General features: G+C 57.2%; 3 protein-coding genes across 3 annotated transcripts; 1 reads left to right on the top strand and 2 right to left on the bottom strand.

Annotated features, from left to right (window-relative positions):
- Positions 1–1068: 1068 nt before the first annotated feature.
- BESB_032520 (DNA-directed RNA polymerase III RPC2) lies at positions 1069–6168 on the bottom strand (the record flags this gene model as incomplete). The annotated part of the gene is made up of 4 exons (XM_029361844.1): positions 1069–2363; positions 2675–4424; positions 4767–4814; positions 5203–6168. 4 exons carry the CDS (start codon positions 6166–6168, stop codon positions 1069–1071), a joined length of 4059 nt encoding a protein of 1352 aa, XP_029215064.1.
- A 1727-nt stretch (positions 6169–7895) lies between these two features.
- On the top strand, positions 7896–10128 carry BESB_032510 (uncharacterized protein; the record flags this gene model as incomplete). Its single annotated transcript, XM_029361843.1, has 3 exons — positions 7896–8947; positions 9051–9315; positions 9679–10128. The coding sequence occupies 3 exons, from the start codon at positions 7896–7898 to the stop codon at positions 10126–10128; spliced, it is 1767 nt and encodes a 588-aa protein (XP_029215063.1).
- Positions 10129–11459: 1331 nt separating this feature from the next.
- On the bottom strand, positions 11460–15740 carry BESB_032500 (uncharacterized protein; the record flags this gene model as incomplete). The annotated part of the gene is made up of 8 exons (XM_029361842.1): positions 11460–11543; positions 11976–12095; positions 12663–12852; positions 13247–13354; positions 13702–13849; positions 14324–14491; positions 14714–14807; positions 15552–15740. 8 exons carry the CDS (start codon positions 15738–15740, stop codon positions 11460–11462), a joined length of 1101 nt encoding a protein of 366 aa, XP_029215062.1.
- Between the last annotated feature and the right edge of the window lie 406 nt (positions 15741–16146).

Raw genomic sequence — 16146 nt, 5'->3', positions numbered from 1 at the left:
ATCGATAGTTGATGTTATCATGGGCTGTCCAATACACAGCCGCGCCCACCGGGGGGTACTAGTTGACAGCATAACCGTGATTTAATAGACTTTTCATTTGCGTACGTACGTATATTTCAGGGTACCATACCGAATCAAAGCAAACCGACTGCATCTGAGCCAAATTGTGTCCTGATTCCGCGCGAGTCTGCGCGACTGTTGGTACGCACAGATGTGCGCCTTTCGTTGAGGCCGTATGTGGAGCTGTGACAGCGGCTTACGCATGCGGCGTGGCACCGCTATATACCTCTCTTCCTGGATGTCTCTAACTGGGAATTTATATGTAGCAACCTACATCGGTATGTTCGACATGTATTTGATCTAAATACCTATGTATGAAGCCGTGGGACGTACTGTTAGGCGCGACTGCCTCTACGTGAAGTCATCGTCACCCCGCTGCTCGTATACCCAGCGTGCGCCTAGGTCGAGCGAGCAACACGACGGCGTGCCGCCGCATCTCATGCGCTTTTTGGCGTTGCCCAACTGCCTGCTCTGCTCGTTTTGCCTTGCACGAGGTGCCTGCCGGCGTTTCGATAAATTCCGGCGAAAAACGGTGAACTGAGGCAAGGCGTTGATCGGCCCGGGCAACGGCGGACGCTGGATCTCGGGACAAAAAAGGCGTTCTCAAGCCACGAGAGACGACAAGGATACAGGGAACACCAGCACTGAAAACAAAGGAGTGGCTTCAGGGGGACAGGGAGAGCGGGGCAGGTGGTATCTCGTAACACACTGCAGAGTGTCCGCAGAGCCGCACCTGCGTAAAGATGCATGCACACCTATAGTCGAGTGCTGATTACAGAGACCCGCGAGCGAAGAAAGAATGAGACACGTGCGCAAACCAGAAGACATCTCTCGCGAAGCACACCTGAACCGCACACCGAACACGTAGACGCATACACACGCTTGATGTTGTGGGGCGTCCCGAGCCACCTTTCACGGATCCGCAGAACGCTCTTTTGGCCGGCCTCCGATGTGGTGCGCTGCGACTTCCGCGTGTCCTTGGCCCTGCGATTTTTTGGCTGTCAGTCCTCACATTTCTTTCACGTGGAGCCTGGGGCACACGTTCATGCTCATGAGTTCCTGGAAGAGCAGCTTGCATGCGTATGGCATGCGAATGGTCGCGACGTTTTTTCCAGACTTGCAGTAGGGACACCAGCCCTCGTAGCCCATGAGGCCGCAGGCAGAGCAGACGCAGGCCTCGAACGCATCTGAGCTCAGCATCAGGCGCTCCATGAGCAGCGCGCTGCTCCCGTAGGCGACGAGGCAGTCGCGTTCCATCTCGCCGAGGCGCAGCCCGCCTTCTTTCGCCCTGCCCTCGGTCGGCTGGCGAGTCAGGAGCTGCCGCGGCCCGCGGCCTCTGGCGTGGATTTTGTCCTGCACCATGTGCTTCAGTTTTTGGTAGTAGATCGGTCCGGCGAAGACGTACGTCTGGAGCGCCTCGCCGGTGATGCCCGACGTCAGGTACTCTTTGCCAGAGTAGTGGAAGCCGTGCGACGCGAGGATCTCGGCGAGTGTCTCCACACTCACGCCGCCGAACGCGGTGCCGTACTGACACGCGCCGATCTGCAGCGCACTCTTGCCCGCAATCAGTTCCATCATTTTGCCCACCGTCATGCGCGAGGGAAATCCGTGGGGATTCATGATCAGGTCAGGGCACCAGCCGGACTCGGCGAACGGGAGGTCTTCCGGCGGGACGATCAAGCCGACGACACCCTTTTGGCCGTGCCGCGAACTGAATTTGTCGCCGAGTTCGGGCAGCCGCGTCTGCCGCATGATCACCTTGTAGGTGCGACAGCCGTCGGAGTTGTCCGTGCAAATGACGCGCTCCACATACGACGGCACCACCGTTTTGTAGCGCGCGAAAGAGGGCGAGTAGAACGAGTTGTCCAGCTGCAGCGGGTCGCTCACGTGCTCGCGCGTGTTGGTCGGGGAGAACTTGTGGACGTAGACCTGATCTTCCTCCAACAGCTCGCCGACACGCACCACGCCGTCCTCCTCCAGTGCCTCGAAGCGACGCGGAACCACGCCAGCCCCCCCCGCCTTCCCGCCAGCCAGCCCCGGGGCTTTCCGGGGACCGATCCCGGAGCCCGCGAGCGCCGACCGGGCACGGCCGCTCTGCGCGCCGCCCGCCCCCGGGACCGCAGCCAGCGGCGGCGGAAACGTGCGGTCCACAGAGCCGTTGAAGTACTTTTTCAACTCCACCGAGTAGCGCCGCAGCGCAAAGCACCGCCCGAAGCCGCGGTCCACCGCGCCGCGGTTCAACACAATCGCGTCCTCGATATCGTAACCCGAGAAACTCATAATCGCCACGCTCGCGTTCTGACCTGGAAAAGACACGCGAAACACACCCGAACGGGGGCAAAAAATGGACAGACGCGGAGTCGCACACACAAGCCAATCCGTGCGCACATAGGCGAAAGCCCAAACACCCAAGTAGCTATCTCTCTGCATGCAAGCGTGTCTACAGACTCCCGCTGTAGATCGCCATCGTGCCTCGCGGAGTCTGCAGGTCGACTCCTCCGTCGCGTCGGCTGTCATCCGCGAGGCGGCGCCGTCGCCTCTGTGCTTCGAAGTGCTTCCTGGGCACCACGTCATTTTCGCCTCGTTTACTTCGCGTTTCGCAGGAGTTTGTTACCTGCGGGGAGTTCCTCGAAGTGGACGAGATCGAGCGTGCGGGATTTGCAGAGAGGTTTTTGGGGGTAGACGAGGAGGTAGAGGAGCGTGTCGCATCGGTTGAACTGGTTGTAGGCGATGGCGCCCATGGCTTGTTTGCCCATGGCGCATTGGTAGGTGTTTCGTGGGCTTTGGTTGTGGTTAGGGAAGGCAATGAGTCCGGCGACGACGCCGAGAAGGGTCAGCGGGTCGATTTCCAGGTGCGTGGTTTCGGGCGTGATGTCTTCTTCGCAGAGGGCAATCAGCAAGTTGTTCTCCTCGTTCACGTCGATCCACTCGAGAATGCTGCATCTCAGCAGGTCCATGAAGCACATCTCGCCGTTCTCAAGCATACGCATGTGCTCCGGCAGCAGCCGCGGGCGGCCGCGCTCGACGACGATCAGCGGCCGCGAGAGGCGGCCGCCGTCGGAGGCGATGTAGATCGCCTTGTGAGCTTCGTTCACGTGGACTGAGACAAACTCGCCGACTTCGCCGTGTCTGCGCAGGAGCCGGATATTTTTCATCAGCTGGCGCGGGCGTCGATGCACGCCGAGCAGCACGCCGTTGAGCATCACGAGATACGTCCCGCGATCGTGCAGCTCTTCGCCGGTGATGGCGTCTGCGTCCTCCACGCCTAGGCAGAAGGCGAGCGAGGCGATCGGCTTCGGGTCTTCGTCCGTCGTCACGTGGGTGACGAGCGCGAGGTTCTTCACGAGGCCGCAGGACTCGCCTTCGGGCGTGTCGCAGGGACACAGCATTCCCCACTGCGAGGGCTGCAGCGCGCGCGGTCCCGAGACCTTGCGACCCTTCTCGAACTGCGAGTTGATGCGCGTCATCATGCCGAGTGTCGCGATGTAGGACAGCCGCGACAGAACTTGGGAGACGCCTGAGCGCTCCATGCGAAAGCGCTTGATCGTCCAGTTTCCGGTGCTCAACGCCGTCTGCATGCCGCGCGTGATGATGTCCGTGGGCAGATTGCGGAAGCAGTCGGGGTAGGGCACGACGTCCTCCTTGAGCCTGCCGCCGCCGCCGCGCGCCTGGTGGTACCGGCTGAGTGCGTAGTCTGCTTGCTTCTTGATCTGTGTGCAGAAGCGCTTGAAGAGGTCTTCGAAAAGCAGCGAAAGGAGCTGCCCGGCGAGCTCCAGGCGCTTGTTCCCGTAGTAGTCCTTGTCGTCCATCAGCGACGGGTCGCTGGAGGCGTCGAGGACGCGGCGAATCATCAGACAGAGGAAGCGCGACTTGGCGCGGAAGTCGTTCCCCGTCGTCTCGATGTGCGACAACACGACGCGATGCAGGACGTCGACGGCCTCATCAACAACCGACTTGGCGCTCCGCCCCGCGGCTCCACTCGCGCGCTCGGCGAAGGCGCGCGCGACCGGCGTGAAGAAGCCCTTCGCCTGCATCTTGGGTCGAATGCGACTCCCGACCCACAGCAGCGCCTGCTGCTGCGTCAACACGTTCTCTGTGTGACAGTCTTGCAGCGACAGCGACACCGCCTCCTGCGCGGTGTTGCCGCTCAAGTCAGGCAGCGACGCGCCCGCCCCAATCATCTGAACGATCTCCTGATCGGTCTCTATGCCCATTGCCCGCAAGACGATGCACGCCGGCAAGTCATCCAGAAACGAGTTGTGCCGCAGATACAACTTGTTGTTCTTCAGCACCACCGCCGTCCGCGACTTCGACTCAGCCGTCGCCGACGTCACCGTCGCGCACACGTTGTGCTTCATGTCCGTCTGCGCGCACACACACGCACAGACTCCATCACTGATATCCAAACGCGGAAACCGCGCCGTGCAAAAAAGTGGCGCGCAGAATCGAGTCCTCACGCACCTCCAAATCGACCTGCACGGGGAGAAAACTCCGTGCCCGCGGCCGGGCTGCTCGCACTCTAGACGCGAGGAGAGACAGCAAACTCGACGTAAAAAGGACAGCGAAAAAGAAAAAAACACATCGAAGAGAAGGGTGGTTTTACGGCGCGAGAGCAAGGCAAACGCTCCTTCCGCATGCATCGGCAGCGCGCGGCCATTTTGCGGTGTATTTGAGGAGGAGCACGTATAGAGACTGGAAGGCCTTACTTCAACGATGATTCTGTTCTTCGACAACTGTTCCTGCATCAGCAGCACCTGAGCAGCACAATATGCCACACACGATCCCACACATGAAGACAGTCACTCCAAGAAACGGTGGAAAGAAAACAACTCCACATGAGAAAAAAATACGTATACATTTCTATTTAGTCGCCTATACACGCACGCCGATACGCATACACGTGTATATATACAAGAATATATATACATATATCTACAATCCAATACATATAAATATATGGTGCTGGTAGGTGTTCTGCTGCATCTGACTGGCGGCCTCTTTGTGGGCAGTCCCGCAAACTGCCACGGCAACTGAGGAGGCGTCAGCCCTCAATGCGCGGCACCGTGGCGAGCTCGCAGATTTGCGTGTCTGTCGTTTTCTCGCGCCCGCATCCCCTGAGTTGTTCAAAGCGTCCATGCTTGCCTTTTCGGTGCCTTTGACGATGAAGTACCCTCCAGGGTCGAATGGACATTCACCGAGTTTTTGGATCGCTTGGGGGTCTTTGCCGTGGAGGACGCAGACTTGGCTCTTGAGCATGACGGGGATGGAGCCGATTTCCACGTTTTTTCTGCGGATAATTTCGTCACCTTTACTGTACTCGGCGTCGACGAAGACGGGCGCCGCGTAGGTAATCTCGCGGATGCGGCAGATTCGCGGAGTGAGGCGCTGCAGAATCATCCCTTCCTCGTAGCGTGGCGTGCCGACCGAGATGTTGAGGAACTCAATGAAGAAGGAGGGATCGATGTCGCTCTTGACGAGGCGATTCGAGGGTGCACGAATGATGTTTTGCAGCTCCGTGTTCACAAAGAAGTTGTAGGAGTCAATGTGCTGATGCACCAGGCCCTTCGCGGCGAAAAACGCAGGCAGCAAACGCCACTTGTCCGGCACGGTGCAGACGGGCTTCGCCTCCTTGTACGGATCGAGCTCCGCGCCGCCGCGCCCGCAGGCCTCGCCCCTGCCTCCGGCCGCCTTCTGGGGTTCCGGCGCGAAGCGCACCACTTTCCGCAGCCCCGCCTCCTCGCCCTGCGGCGCCGAGCGCGCGAGAGGAGACACATCTCGCTTCTCAGAAGGCGCAGCAGCCAAGAGCCGCGGTCGCCCGCGGTGCGGGCAGACGTAGGGGACTGAGCGGACAGCGGGCGCATGCGCCCCATAGGGGAAGCGCAGCCGCGTCGCGGCGGAGGAGGCCTCGCCGTCGCGCGCGCTGGCGCAGGCGGAGTGGCGGGCTGCCTTCGCGGCGCTCTTCTCCAGGAGACCGAGCTGGGGCGACAAGGAGAGAAGCGCGTCCGCCTCCGCGCCGGGCGGCGGAGCCCGGGCGCCCTGCGCAAACAGCTGCGGCGAGAGAGCCGAAGAAGACGGCTGCGAGGCGAAAGACTTCTTACGCGCGCTCATCTGGACGAGAGAGGAAAGAAACGGCGCACATCAGACAGCGAGAGTGAAGCTCGCATCTTCAGCACGCGTGCCGGCTGCGGGTCGGGAAGAAAGAAGGCGCAGCGAAGTCTCTCTGTTACCAAGTCCCTTTGACTCGGAAGCACGAGACTCCCTCCTAACGGGAGAGGAAAGCACAGAGACAACAGACGGCTGCATGCGCACACGTAGAGGCATAAGCAAGGATACCTCGGTGAAGAGACTCGCAAGCGAATTCGAGCAGATCTTGTGGCAGCAGAATCGCCGTCTGGAGCGAAACTCGGCAAAACGCGCAAGTTGCGGCCCTCACAGCCGAGCGGCTCGCACGCGAAAGCGGCTCCCCGACGCGAAAAGAATTTCGCTCCTCTCAACAGAAGGTGATGCTTTGCGGCAGACGTAGAAAAAAAACCAAAAATATTAGCAGATGAACACGCCGGAGTTATCGCCTCGTTCTCGCCTATTTCTTTCCGCAGGTCGACTGCCTCAAAACGCGCCGGCATCGCGTTTCTTCGTCGGCAAGCCTCCCGGGAAAGGAACGAAACGTGGAGTGAGGAGGACTCTGTTGGACGAAAAGAAGAGGGAAGGAACTCTAAGAAAAGAGAATGAAAAACATTTCAAACGCCAGTCGTTCTGAGGGGTCGACCGCATCGACGAGATTTCGCAGAAAATATCGTGGGAAGAAGCATGCCCCCACTTCTCGCTGCCTCTGTCGGCTCAGCTCTCTCGAGACCTTTTTTGTCTGCCATTCTCAGGGCCGCGTGCACGAGTTTAGTTCACTCATGTCTCGTCTGCCTGGTATCAATCTTCCCTTCCCATTCTCTCGTTTTTTCTATTTTTTCCAGATTTTTTATCGTTTTTTCTGCGCTCGTTTAAGCCCCTGTCCTCCCTCGTTCATGCCTTCGATGCACCGAGACGGCGACTGTTCGCGGCAGCTATCGCGAAGGCGGTTTCGAGTGCATGCGCGCCGGGAGTCGCTATCGCGCGCGAAGCACCAGAGCTGTCGCGTCTGTCTGTTTTGAAGAGGCATTTCCGCTAGTTTCGCCGCTTTTCCTCTCTTCCGGTCTGCGCGGCGCCTCAAACGCACTCTCTTCGTGTCTCTCTGTGTTCCGCTGTTTTCCGCCCGTCCGCGGCGGGTGGACGAGGTCCCAGGCTCTCCAGCTACCTTGCAGGATGCGCAGATTTTCTCGCTTTTTTCAGTTCAGTCAAGGAGGCGGCGTCGATTTTTTCAGCGCTTCGCTCTCAGGCTACATCTCGGCTCTTCGTGCTGCGCCCTCTCCCTTTTTCTCTTGTGGGTTTTACCCGGAAGGGTGAATCCGCGCCCGAGCGGGAAGAGGCTCCTCGCTTCGTTTTTTCGAGCCACTGCCTGAATGCGCTTGGCGCCGAAAGGCTGAAATTCTTTTTTCTCCGCAGTCTTGCTCCCTCAGTCCACGCTTCAGCCGATCTCTCATACAGCTCGACGTCCGCGTTTCCATCAGCCTCGCTTTCTCTCTGAGTTTTGTCGTTCCGCCACTCGCTGGACTTCTTTGTTTCGTTTTCGTGTTTGAGATTTCTCTGTTGTAGGCCTACAACCTGCTGTGTTTTGTTGTCGATTGTTTCCCTTCTGCCGCGGTCTTTGTCGAGGCGCTTTCCATTTTCACTTTCTTCTCGTTTCGCTAGCTCCGCTGTCTTGCGTCGAGTGCCGCACGGTTTTCTCCTCTCGGGCTCCCGCGAAAATGCAGCTTCGAGACTCCGGCGCGTCTTTGTCGGCTGCCTCGGCCTCTCTGCTTCCAGGCTCGCTTCCTGTGGAGCTACTTTCAGAGGATGACCGCCGTCTTCTGTCGCACTTTCGCGTCTCGCTGGAGACGGTGACGGGCTCCATGGAGTCGATCACGGCTGCGAGCGAGGCGCTGATGTGTCGCGGGAACGCGCCGGTGATCCACCACCTGTTTTCGGTCTGGGTGGACTGCCTGAACTTCCATCGAGACAGCGAGAAGGTGCTCTTCCTCCTGTACGTCCTGAACGACGCTCTCCAAAAATGCGGTGGGCGGCGGTGCCCCGCGCTGCTGCAGCTCGCGCTGCAGCCGCTGCGCATGTTTTGCATCCAGGTGTGCAGACACCACGCGAGCATACTCGACGCGGCGATTCGCGTGTTTAAGATCCTGAAGATGCGCAAAACGTTTGGCGGCGACCCGGGCGGCGACGCGATCTGCAACGCCTTCCTCGCGCTCCTCCAGGGCGGAGAGAACGCCGAGGAACTCCCGTTTCCCTCAGTCGCGCCCGAAGTCCTTCTGGGCTCGCCCGACGCAAAGGCCGCGGGGGCAACGCTTGTGGCGGCCTCAGGCGCAGCTGCGAGGGCAGCCGAGGGCGCGCTGCACACAGGGCTCCCCTCCTCAGTCTTCGCAGGCGGCGCCGCCGCTCCCGCAGTCATCGACTCGTTCAGCGTGCAGTACCCCTCCCGCGGCGATGAGCAGATCGCAGCGATGGTCGACAAGCAGTTCGAGGCGGAAGAAGGCGAGACGCAGTTCCGCCAGGAGGTCAGAGACGCTCTGCATGCGCTCGCCGCGCTGCAGTCCGCGATCGCCGACAAAGACGTCGCCAGGCAAGCAAGAAACGCGGAAGGGGGAAGGGGGGAAGGGGGGAAGGGGGGGGTTAAGAAAGCAGAGACTAACGCGGGCGCTGGGAATCGTTGCGAGCTTCTGCACACGCGACGCCTGCTGACGCCCCGCGACTACGGAAAGAAATCGAGGCTGGGAGAGGGAGCGGACGTGTGTCGCGCGAGTGATAGGTGCTGAGCTAGTCGAATAAGGATGCCCTGGCTGTCTGCCTGAGGTTGCTGGATGGTGCTTCTGTCGCCTGTGCGTTCGACTTTGGCGTGTGTCCGCGCGCAGGCAGAAGCAAGAGAGTCACCTGGCGCATCTGGCGCGACAGCAGAAGGCGTTTGAAGAAAACCAGAGGCAGAAACGCGTGAGTTTTGCGCAGTGTGGGGTCCTGCCTGGCGACGAGGCCGCGCAGGCCGAAGCTGGGGGCGCGACGGGGCGCGAGGAGGAGACAGCTGAGGCGACGGCCGCGCGGCTTCAGGCGCAGACGAAGGCCACTCAAGCCAAAGTCCGGCTGCTCATGGAGCTCGAATGGAATCAGCGAATCGAACTGCAAGTAAGAACAATAAGCACAACGCGGTCGAGATGGCGGTATCTCTGTATCTAAATATATCTATATATACATTAGATGTATTACTATAGAGATTTATATGTATGTTCGCATGCGCATCGGATTTGGTAGACCGGCAGCGCGGCGAGAGGAAGTCGCAGCACGCATGTGTGGACGTAGTTATCCCAATCGAAGCGACAGGCATGCGCGCGGACGCGGAGAGGGACGCTGCGGAATCATCCAGTTTCGGTATCTGCAGCTCGTCGAGGACGCGTTTGGCACACGCGGGCATGGCACGTAGTCGTGTGTGTGCTCAACCGATCCGCGTGTATTTTAGAACATTTTTCCCGATGTTTTCCGATTTTTCAGGAGCGCCTGGCGCAGCTGGCGTCGCAGATCGAGAGCCGCATGGAAGAAGTACTAGCCCGCCACGTGCGCTGTCGGGAAGTCAAGACCGTCCTCGATCGCGCCCTCCACGTCGCAGCCCGACAAAACGCCGCCGCAAAAGGCCTCCGCACGCAGGCCTCCCCGCCCTCGTCTGCGCCCGCCTCTCCATCCGCGTCTTCTGCAGCTGCAGCGTCAGCCGCTTCTTCCGCTTCTTCCGCCTCTGCCGCGTCGTCTGCTTCTTCTGCGCCTGCTCGCTGCGACGCAGGTACCCCCCCAGCGAGACCTGAGGACCCTGCGGCGCCAGCAGGTCGCGTGGGCGAAGGCGAGACTGGCAGGGGCGGTGCGGGCGTCGAGACCCTCGGGGGGGCCTCTGGGTCCCCGCGGAAGACAGATGGAGACGCAGACGGCACAGACGCCGCAGCGCAGGCGTAGCGGGGGAGCACGGGCGGCGCGTAATGAAGCTTGGAGAACGAAATGAGCAGCACGCCGAAGCAAGAAAGCGGCGAGATAAGCGAATCGTGTAAAACGCAGGCACGCCTGTAGAGAGAGGAGGTAGACGACGTCAAAGGGTGTGCCGCGAAACCGCGTGAAGAAAGGTGGAGCGCCAGGCGCGCAGGGCAGAGGCTTTTGCCTCGGTTCAGTGCTGCGGAATCGTGTCTACATGCGAATCGCGAAGTGACTGTGCAGCCTTGCAAACGTGAGCAGGGTGCGTGCAGGGCGGTGGCAGTTCAATTTTGTTTTTGTTTTGCAAGTTCTAGGGGATGAAGAAGGCCCGCGCGGAAGCGCTGCTGGGTGCCTCTACTCGCTTGGCTCTTCAGGGTGCGCAGGGAGAAAAACTCGAGTCGCTGCTCAAGCCTTTTTCTGTTTGATCGCTTTCGCTCGGCTCTCGCCTCGAATGTCTACCTGTCGCCCGCTGCGCTGGACGCCTCCCACAGAGTCGGCGCATGTCTCTTTCCTCAGCTGCCGCGTGCTGTTCAATGCAGCTCGGATTCTCTCTTAGCTCTCTCATTTGCCTGATGTGTTTCTGTCCTCTCTGGTTGTCGCAAAGCCCCCTTGCCCGCGCGTTCTGTCCATGCCTCGCGGCTGCTTTCAGCGTTTGCCGTCGAATGTTCGCTGCATGCCTCTAGTGTGCGTCTATCGCGGCTTGGTGTGTGAGAAGCAAAAAGGTTTAGGGTTTCCCCGCTCCAGGCGAAAGGGTTTCTGAGGCCGTCTACTCGAAAGGTGCGATCGGGCACATCGAGAACGACAGATGAAGAACGAGACGCAGACTAAACTCTGTCGTTATTCTATCAGACATGCGCACGTCAGCCTATATATATATATATATATATATATAGGTTGTCTTTATCTTGCCCCAAATCCGCAATGTATGATGGACAATATATATATATATATATATATATATTGTGTCTTTTCGATCCGGCAGATGCACTGTAGACTGAGCATTTACTTACACATAAATACTCTAAATAGTACTCTATTTATCTTATCCTTCGTCTGCACTTTAGACAAGAATATGACACGCAGCCCCGGCTCTGCTCAGGCGACGTGGCGTGGCTGTCGCGCAGCGTGACGAGGTCGAGCGTCTCAGCGAAGATCCGCGAGGCATGAACAATCAGCTTTCCTCTATTTGAGTTTTTCGCAAAAGACGCGAACGCCGCGCCACAGGGCGAATCGGAACGAGGAGGAAGAACGAGAAGGTAGGAGAGAGAGAAGTGCGCTTGATAGAAAAACAGAGACTGGCGCTCGAAACCTGGGGACGCTCACAGGCGCACGCGCCGGACTCCATCTTTGACGTCGTAGGCATTCGACTTGGCGTTCCGGGCTGCCATTTTCTTTTCTTCTTCCTGAACAAGAAACAACAGGACGGCGAACGACGTCTGCTAGAGCATCTACCTCTGCCTCCCGGACAGATCACACAGCACAGACGACGTGGCGCACGTAGCTCGCATGTATATATACATGCAAAGAAATATATATATACAAATAAGTACAGGTATCTACATCTACACAGAGGTACATACATATACGCACATTCTTGAATACATGCATATAAAATATATATATATATATATGCTAATATGTATGTATGTAAGACCATGGATCTCCTCACGTACTGGCATCGGCATCTCGATGGAAATACGCGGCCAACTTCCGGAGCACCAACGCTCGGAAAGGCACGCTCTTTCGACGCCTCAACACCTTGAATCATAAAAACTATCCATACGATTGCAGGACGACAAACAGGGGTTCAGCTAGCTTTGGATTGTTGTGCGTACCTTGCGCAGCTGTTTGTTTTGCTTCTTGACTACGCGCACCATGCGCTGAGCTTCCTTTACCGCTTTCTTCCGCTCGCGCCGTTCCTCCGGCGTCTCGCCCTTTGGCCGCAGCGTGACGATCTGCGCACAAGAAGACAAGGGACGCGGCGACATGAACAGATCTGTAGATGCTCAAGCGAGATTTCCTGCATCCCTCCCGCTCTCTCTGCAGGAACACCCGTCGCTCTACGCATCTCCGCAAGGCGCGAGGCGCACGCTCATCCGCTTCACCTCTCCTCCCTCTCCCCCAAACTTCAAATCAGTAATGCACATATATACACATACACATGTTTATGAATACATAAATGTTTGCATATACATAAATGCATATATACATATATGCATGTGTAGATATATCCACAAATAAATATAAATATAAACTGGGGCGCTGGAAGATATAAAGCACCATGTTTTGTTCAGTGTGGCCGTCTATCAAAAGCGGCATCACGCGATATAATGGCAACACGTCCACGCGGTCCGCTGTCTGTCTACGCATTTCACACCCGTCGACTACGAGAGCCGCGGTTTCTTCAACTGGCCAAAGAGGCAGTGAATGTCCTCTTCTGAGCACCGCTTTGCGCGGATCAAATGAAGACAGAATGTAGTCCTCAGAGCACAGCCGCAGCTTCCCCGATTCGCTCTGCTTACGCAAGCCTCGTTCAAGCCTTCATGTGGCAGGTCGACGAAGTCGTCTGCTGCTTGCGCGCCTTCTTCTTCGCTCCCATCTCCCTCTCTCAAAGGAGAAAGGCCTGAGGCTAGCGAGGCCTCTGCAGTGTTTTCAGGCTTCGGCGCGTCTCTGCGAGGGAGGCCGAGCGTCTGCAAGTTCGCGCCTTTGCCTCTGAAACGCACGCAAAAGAGGCGCAAAACTCAGGTGCGGATGTGCGTTCACTGTCTAGGCGACCATCGATAGTTACGGCAACTCACCGGTGCAGACAAACTCGCCAGCCGTTCTCTCGAGAGACATGCGCGTGTGGAATCCGCGAGCCTTTTCGAAACCTGAGCAGTATTCTCGGGTCCGCCGTCAGCATCTCATATGGATGCATCCGTCCATCACATACAGAAATGCACACGCGGACCTATATATGCATATTTATATATACATACAAATAATATGTACATATATTTAGATAGTGCAGAAGACTCTACACAGTGACGCAGGCGTTATGGAAACAGAGAACTGCACAAATGCACGAACGCGTGCATGCACGGATAACGGAGACTTTGCCTCTTACTCTCTCAGTTGGCGGACTTGGTGCTTGAGAATGTGCGTAGGGGGCAACGCGATCTTGGTGGGAACGAACGAAGAAACGCTCTTCGTCGTCAGAACCGTCTCGCAATCCCTGAGAGAGAGCAAAGGAAGATGCAAGATCATTTCTTTTGCAAATGCAGGCGGAGATGCAGAGGCGCCCAGGACCGATCTCCCGCAAGCTCGCGAAGCAGTTCACAAGGTGCGACACAACCCAGCGCGGCTCTGCTTCCATCGCATAACGAAAAGAAATAAATGCATATTTATACATGTATATTTAAATGTGAAAGTGGGAGCGCGTTAAGCACTTTGCGCAGCTGCACGCTGGATCGCGGCCGCGATCAGCACCCCGAGGAGTCGACGAAACACCCTAGGAAGGGCTGTGTCTAGTCGCCGATGAAGACTCGAGCCGCGGGGCCGACAAAGAAAACACCCACGCACCAGCGTCGCTCCCCCGCGCGCTTTTCGTAGTCGTTCAGGTCGAGGAAATCGAATTCCTGTCGCTTCTTTCCACCGTCTTTTTCGGCCTCCTCGTCTTCCGCTTGCTGGCGAGCGGCAAGCTCTTGAATCCGCGAAATTTCGGCGCTGTCTGGAAGCAAATAAACAAATATACATAGATAGAGATGGATAGAGATATGTGAAGTACTACGCATGTAGCTAGGTTCATAGATGCACCGGAGAGCCTACAACCCTGTTCGCCACTCCTCAGAACTCCTACACGCACCTCACTTCTAGACTTACACGCAGCACAGAGTCGGCCGGCACATTCAAGGATAACAATATAAATATATATAAATGCAAATAAATATATTTGTGGAATATATTTTTTGGATTCTCAGACACGGCTCTTCTCCAACCCGAATAGCCTCGAAAAAAAAGGTGAAGTGCTGCGCAACCCGCCCGCCATCGAGTTCTTAGAGAAAGTCCCCTAGCAGCACGCGACAGGCGGAGCGGATCCTCGCGTGCGCCGCGGCGCCCGCGCCTTCGCTCTAGAGACCGAACTGCGGAGAGGAAGAACGCGGCAAGGCGACGCTTGACGCATCGCCCGCCCTCGGAAGCCTACCCAGGGGCTTGAATATTTCTCGGATCTCGTTGGAGTCTTCCTTCTCGTCGTCTTCAGACTCGACGCGTCTGTGCGCCTCTTGTTCGTCTGAGGAGTCGTCACGCTTCTTCTCCTCCGGATGTCTCTGTCGGTACTTCCGTGACGTGCTATCCACGCAGACCTTCCGCCCTAAAGAACAGAAATCAAAAACCCAGCAAAAGAAGAGAGAAAATGCAAACAAAGGCGCCCGCGATGGTTGCGCCCGACGCCCCGCCGCGCGCGTCCACGAAAGTACTGCAAATGGGTTTTTGTGGCCGCCGAAACAGGAGGGCGCGACAAACCCTAAACCCTAAAGAGTAGTACAGCGAGCATGAAGGGAGTAGACGCGAATGCGCGTGGTAGCCTTCTTACGGCGTGCCTGGTCCTGAAGGAACTCTTCCATCGCGTCTTCCAACTCGCTCATGAGCAACTTGTCTTGATCGTCCTCGACTTCCTCGGCGTCGAGCTGAAAGCAAAGAAAGAAGAGATGCGCCAACTCTGAAATCTCACGCAGATGCGAAGTGGTCGCCAAACCCAGAAAACGGGCGCAGCAGACACGCCCCCCCAAAGCGAAGGCGATTAGCCACGCGACGCTCGGCGCGAAACCAGAGGGCGCCTGCAGCATCAGCGTCCGTTTCTTGCGGCGTCTTCGTGCGGGCGGGACTCGCACGGAATAAGCATCACAGCATATATATATATATATGTACGTATGGATATATACATATACATACATATGCATATATGTATATATATGTATATATACACATGCACATAAATAGGCACACGTGCACAGGGAAGTCTCTGCTCCTTCCCTGGGTTGCGCCCGAGGATAAAGACGTAGACGGCTATTGGTAGGTATCGATACGTATGTAGACAGAAGCAGCAAACAGCTTTGGGAATACATACACCATTCGACATATATATTTATATATACATACATAAATCTACAGAAGTCGAACCATAAACCCCATATGTGAATCGGCAGCCGCTTCACGCAGGGCGCTTTTCTCCGTTTCGCGAGACCGGCGCTTTCGGCGTTATCATTCCTCTTGCACTTTCGAGGGTGAATGTGAAACTCTCCGGAGCGTCTTTTCGATATTTCTCTGCTGGCGCATTCACTCGCGCCGACCGGCCTCAGCCTATGCCTCAAAAGTCTTCGTATGATTCCAAAGTTTTGCCTCCTTCCTTCTGCAGGGCGCAGAGAGTTTACCTCGCCGATGAACTCGTCGTTATATTCCTCAAACACTCTGTCGAATTTCTTCTCGAGTTCTCTCTGCTGCGCGCCAGTCACAGGCCGGACGGCTTCCACCTTCTCAGAGCTGAGCGCAGGAAACACGTCGCTCGCCTCTTCGTCCTCTTCGTCGTCATCCTCTCCCCCCTCGTGGAGCTGCTCCCGCATCACCGCCAGGCGCTCGCGGATCGCATAGAGCTGCGCGCTCTCCAGGTTCTCTTCGCCCCAGAGCAGCGCGTCTTCATCGACATCCTCCTGGCGCACACGCACACGCCGCGAGAGAAAGCGAGCCGAGTTAATACGCCGCAAGGCAACATGCCGCCCGCCTGAGGTCCCTCGGCGAAGTCCGCCCTAACCTCCGCTTCCGCGAGGCGCACAGAGGGCAGACCCCCATGCAGATACAAATATATGCATATACATAGGCATTTATATATGCACTTGTGTGTATACAGACACATACGGATTCACATTGATTCCTATGTGGGAACCGTGGAGCCGGTCGCCCGACAGGGAGATAGGCCGAAGGCGATACAGCCGCGGACAGGCAAACAAACCGCCAACTAAAACTTGCACA

The sequence above is a fragment of the Besnoitia besnoiti genome, assembly GCF_002563875.1.
Source record: "Besnoitia besnoiti strain Bb-Ger1 chromosome Unknown contig00018, whole genome shotgun sequence".
In the NCBI taxonomy this organism is placed as follows: Eukaryota; Apicomplexa; class Conoidasida; order Eucoccidiorida; family Sarcocystidae; genus Besnoitia; species Besnoitia besnoiti.
Note: the sequence above shows the minus strand (reverse complement) of the source record. Positions and strands in the feature narration are given on the sequence as shown.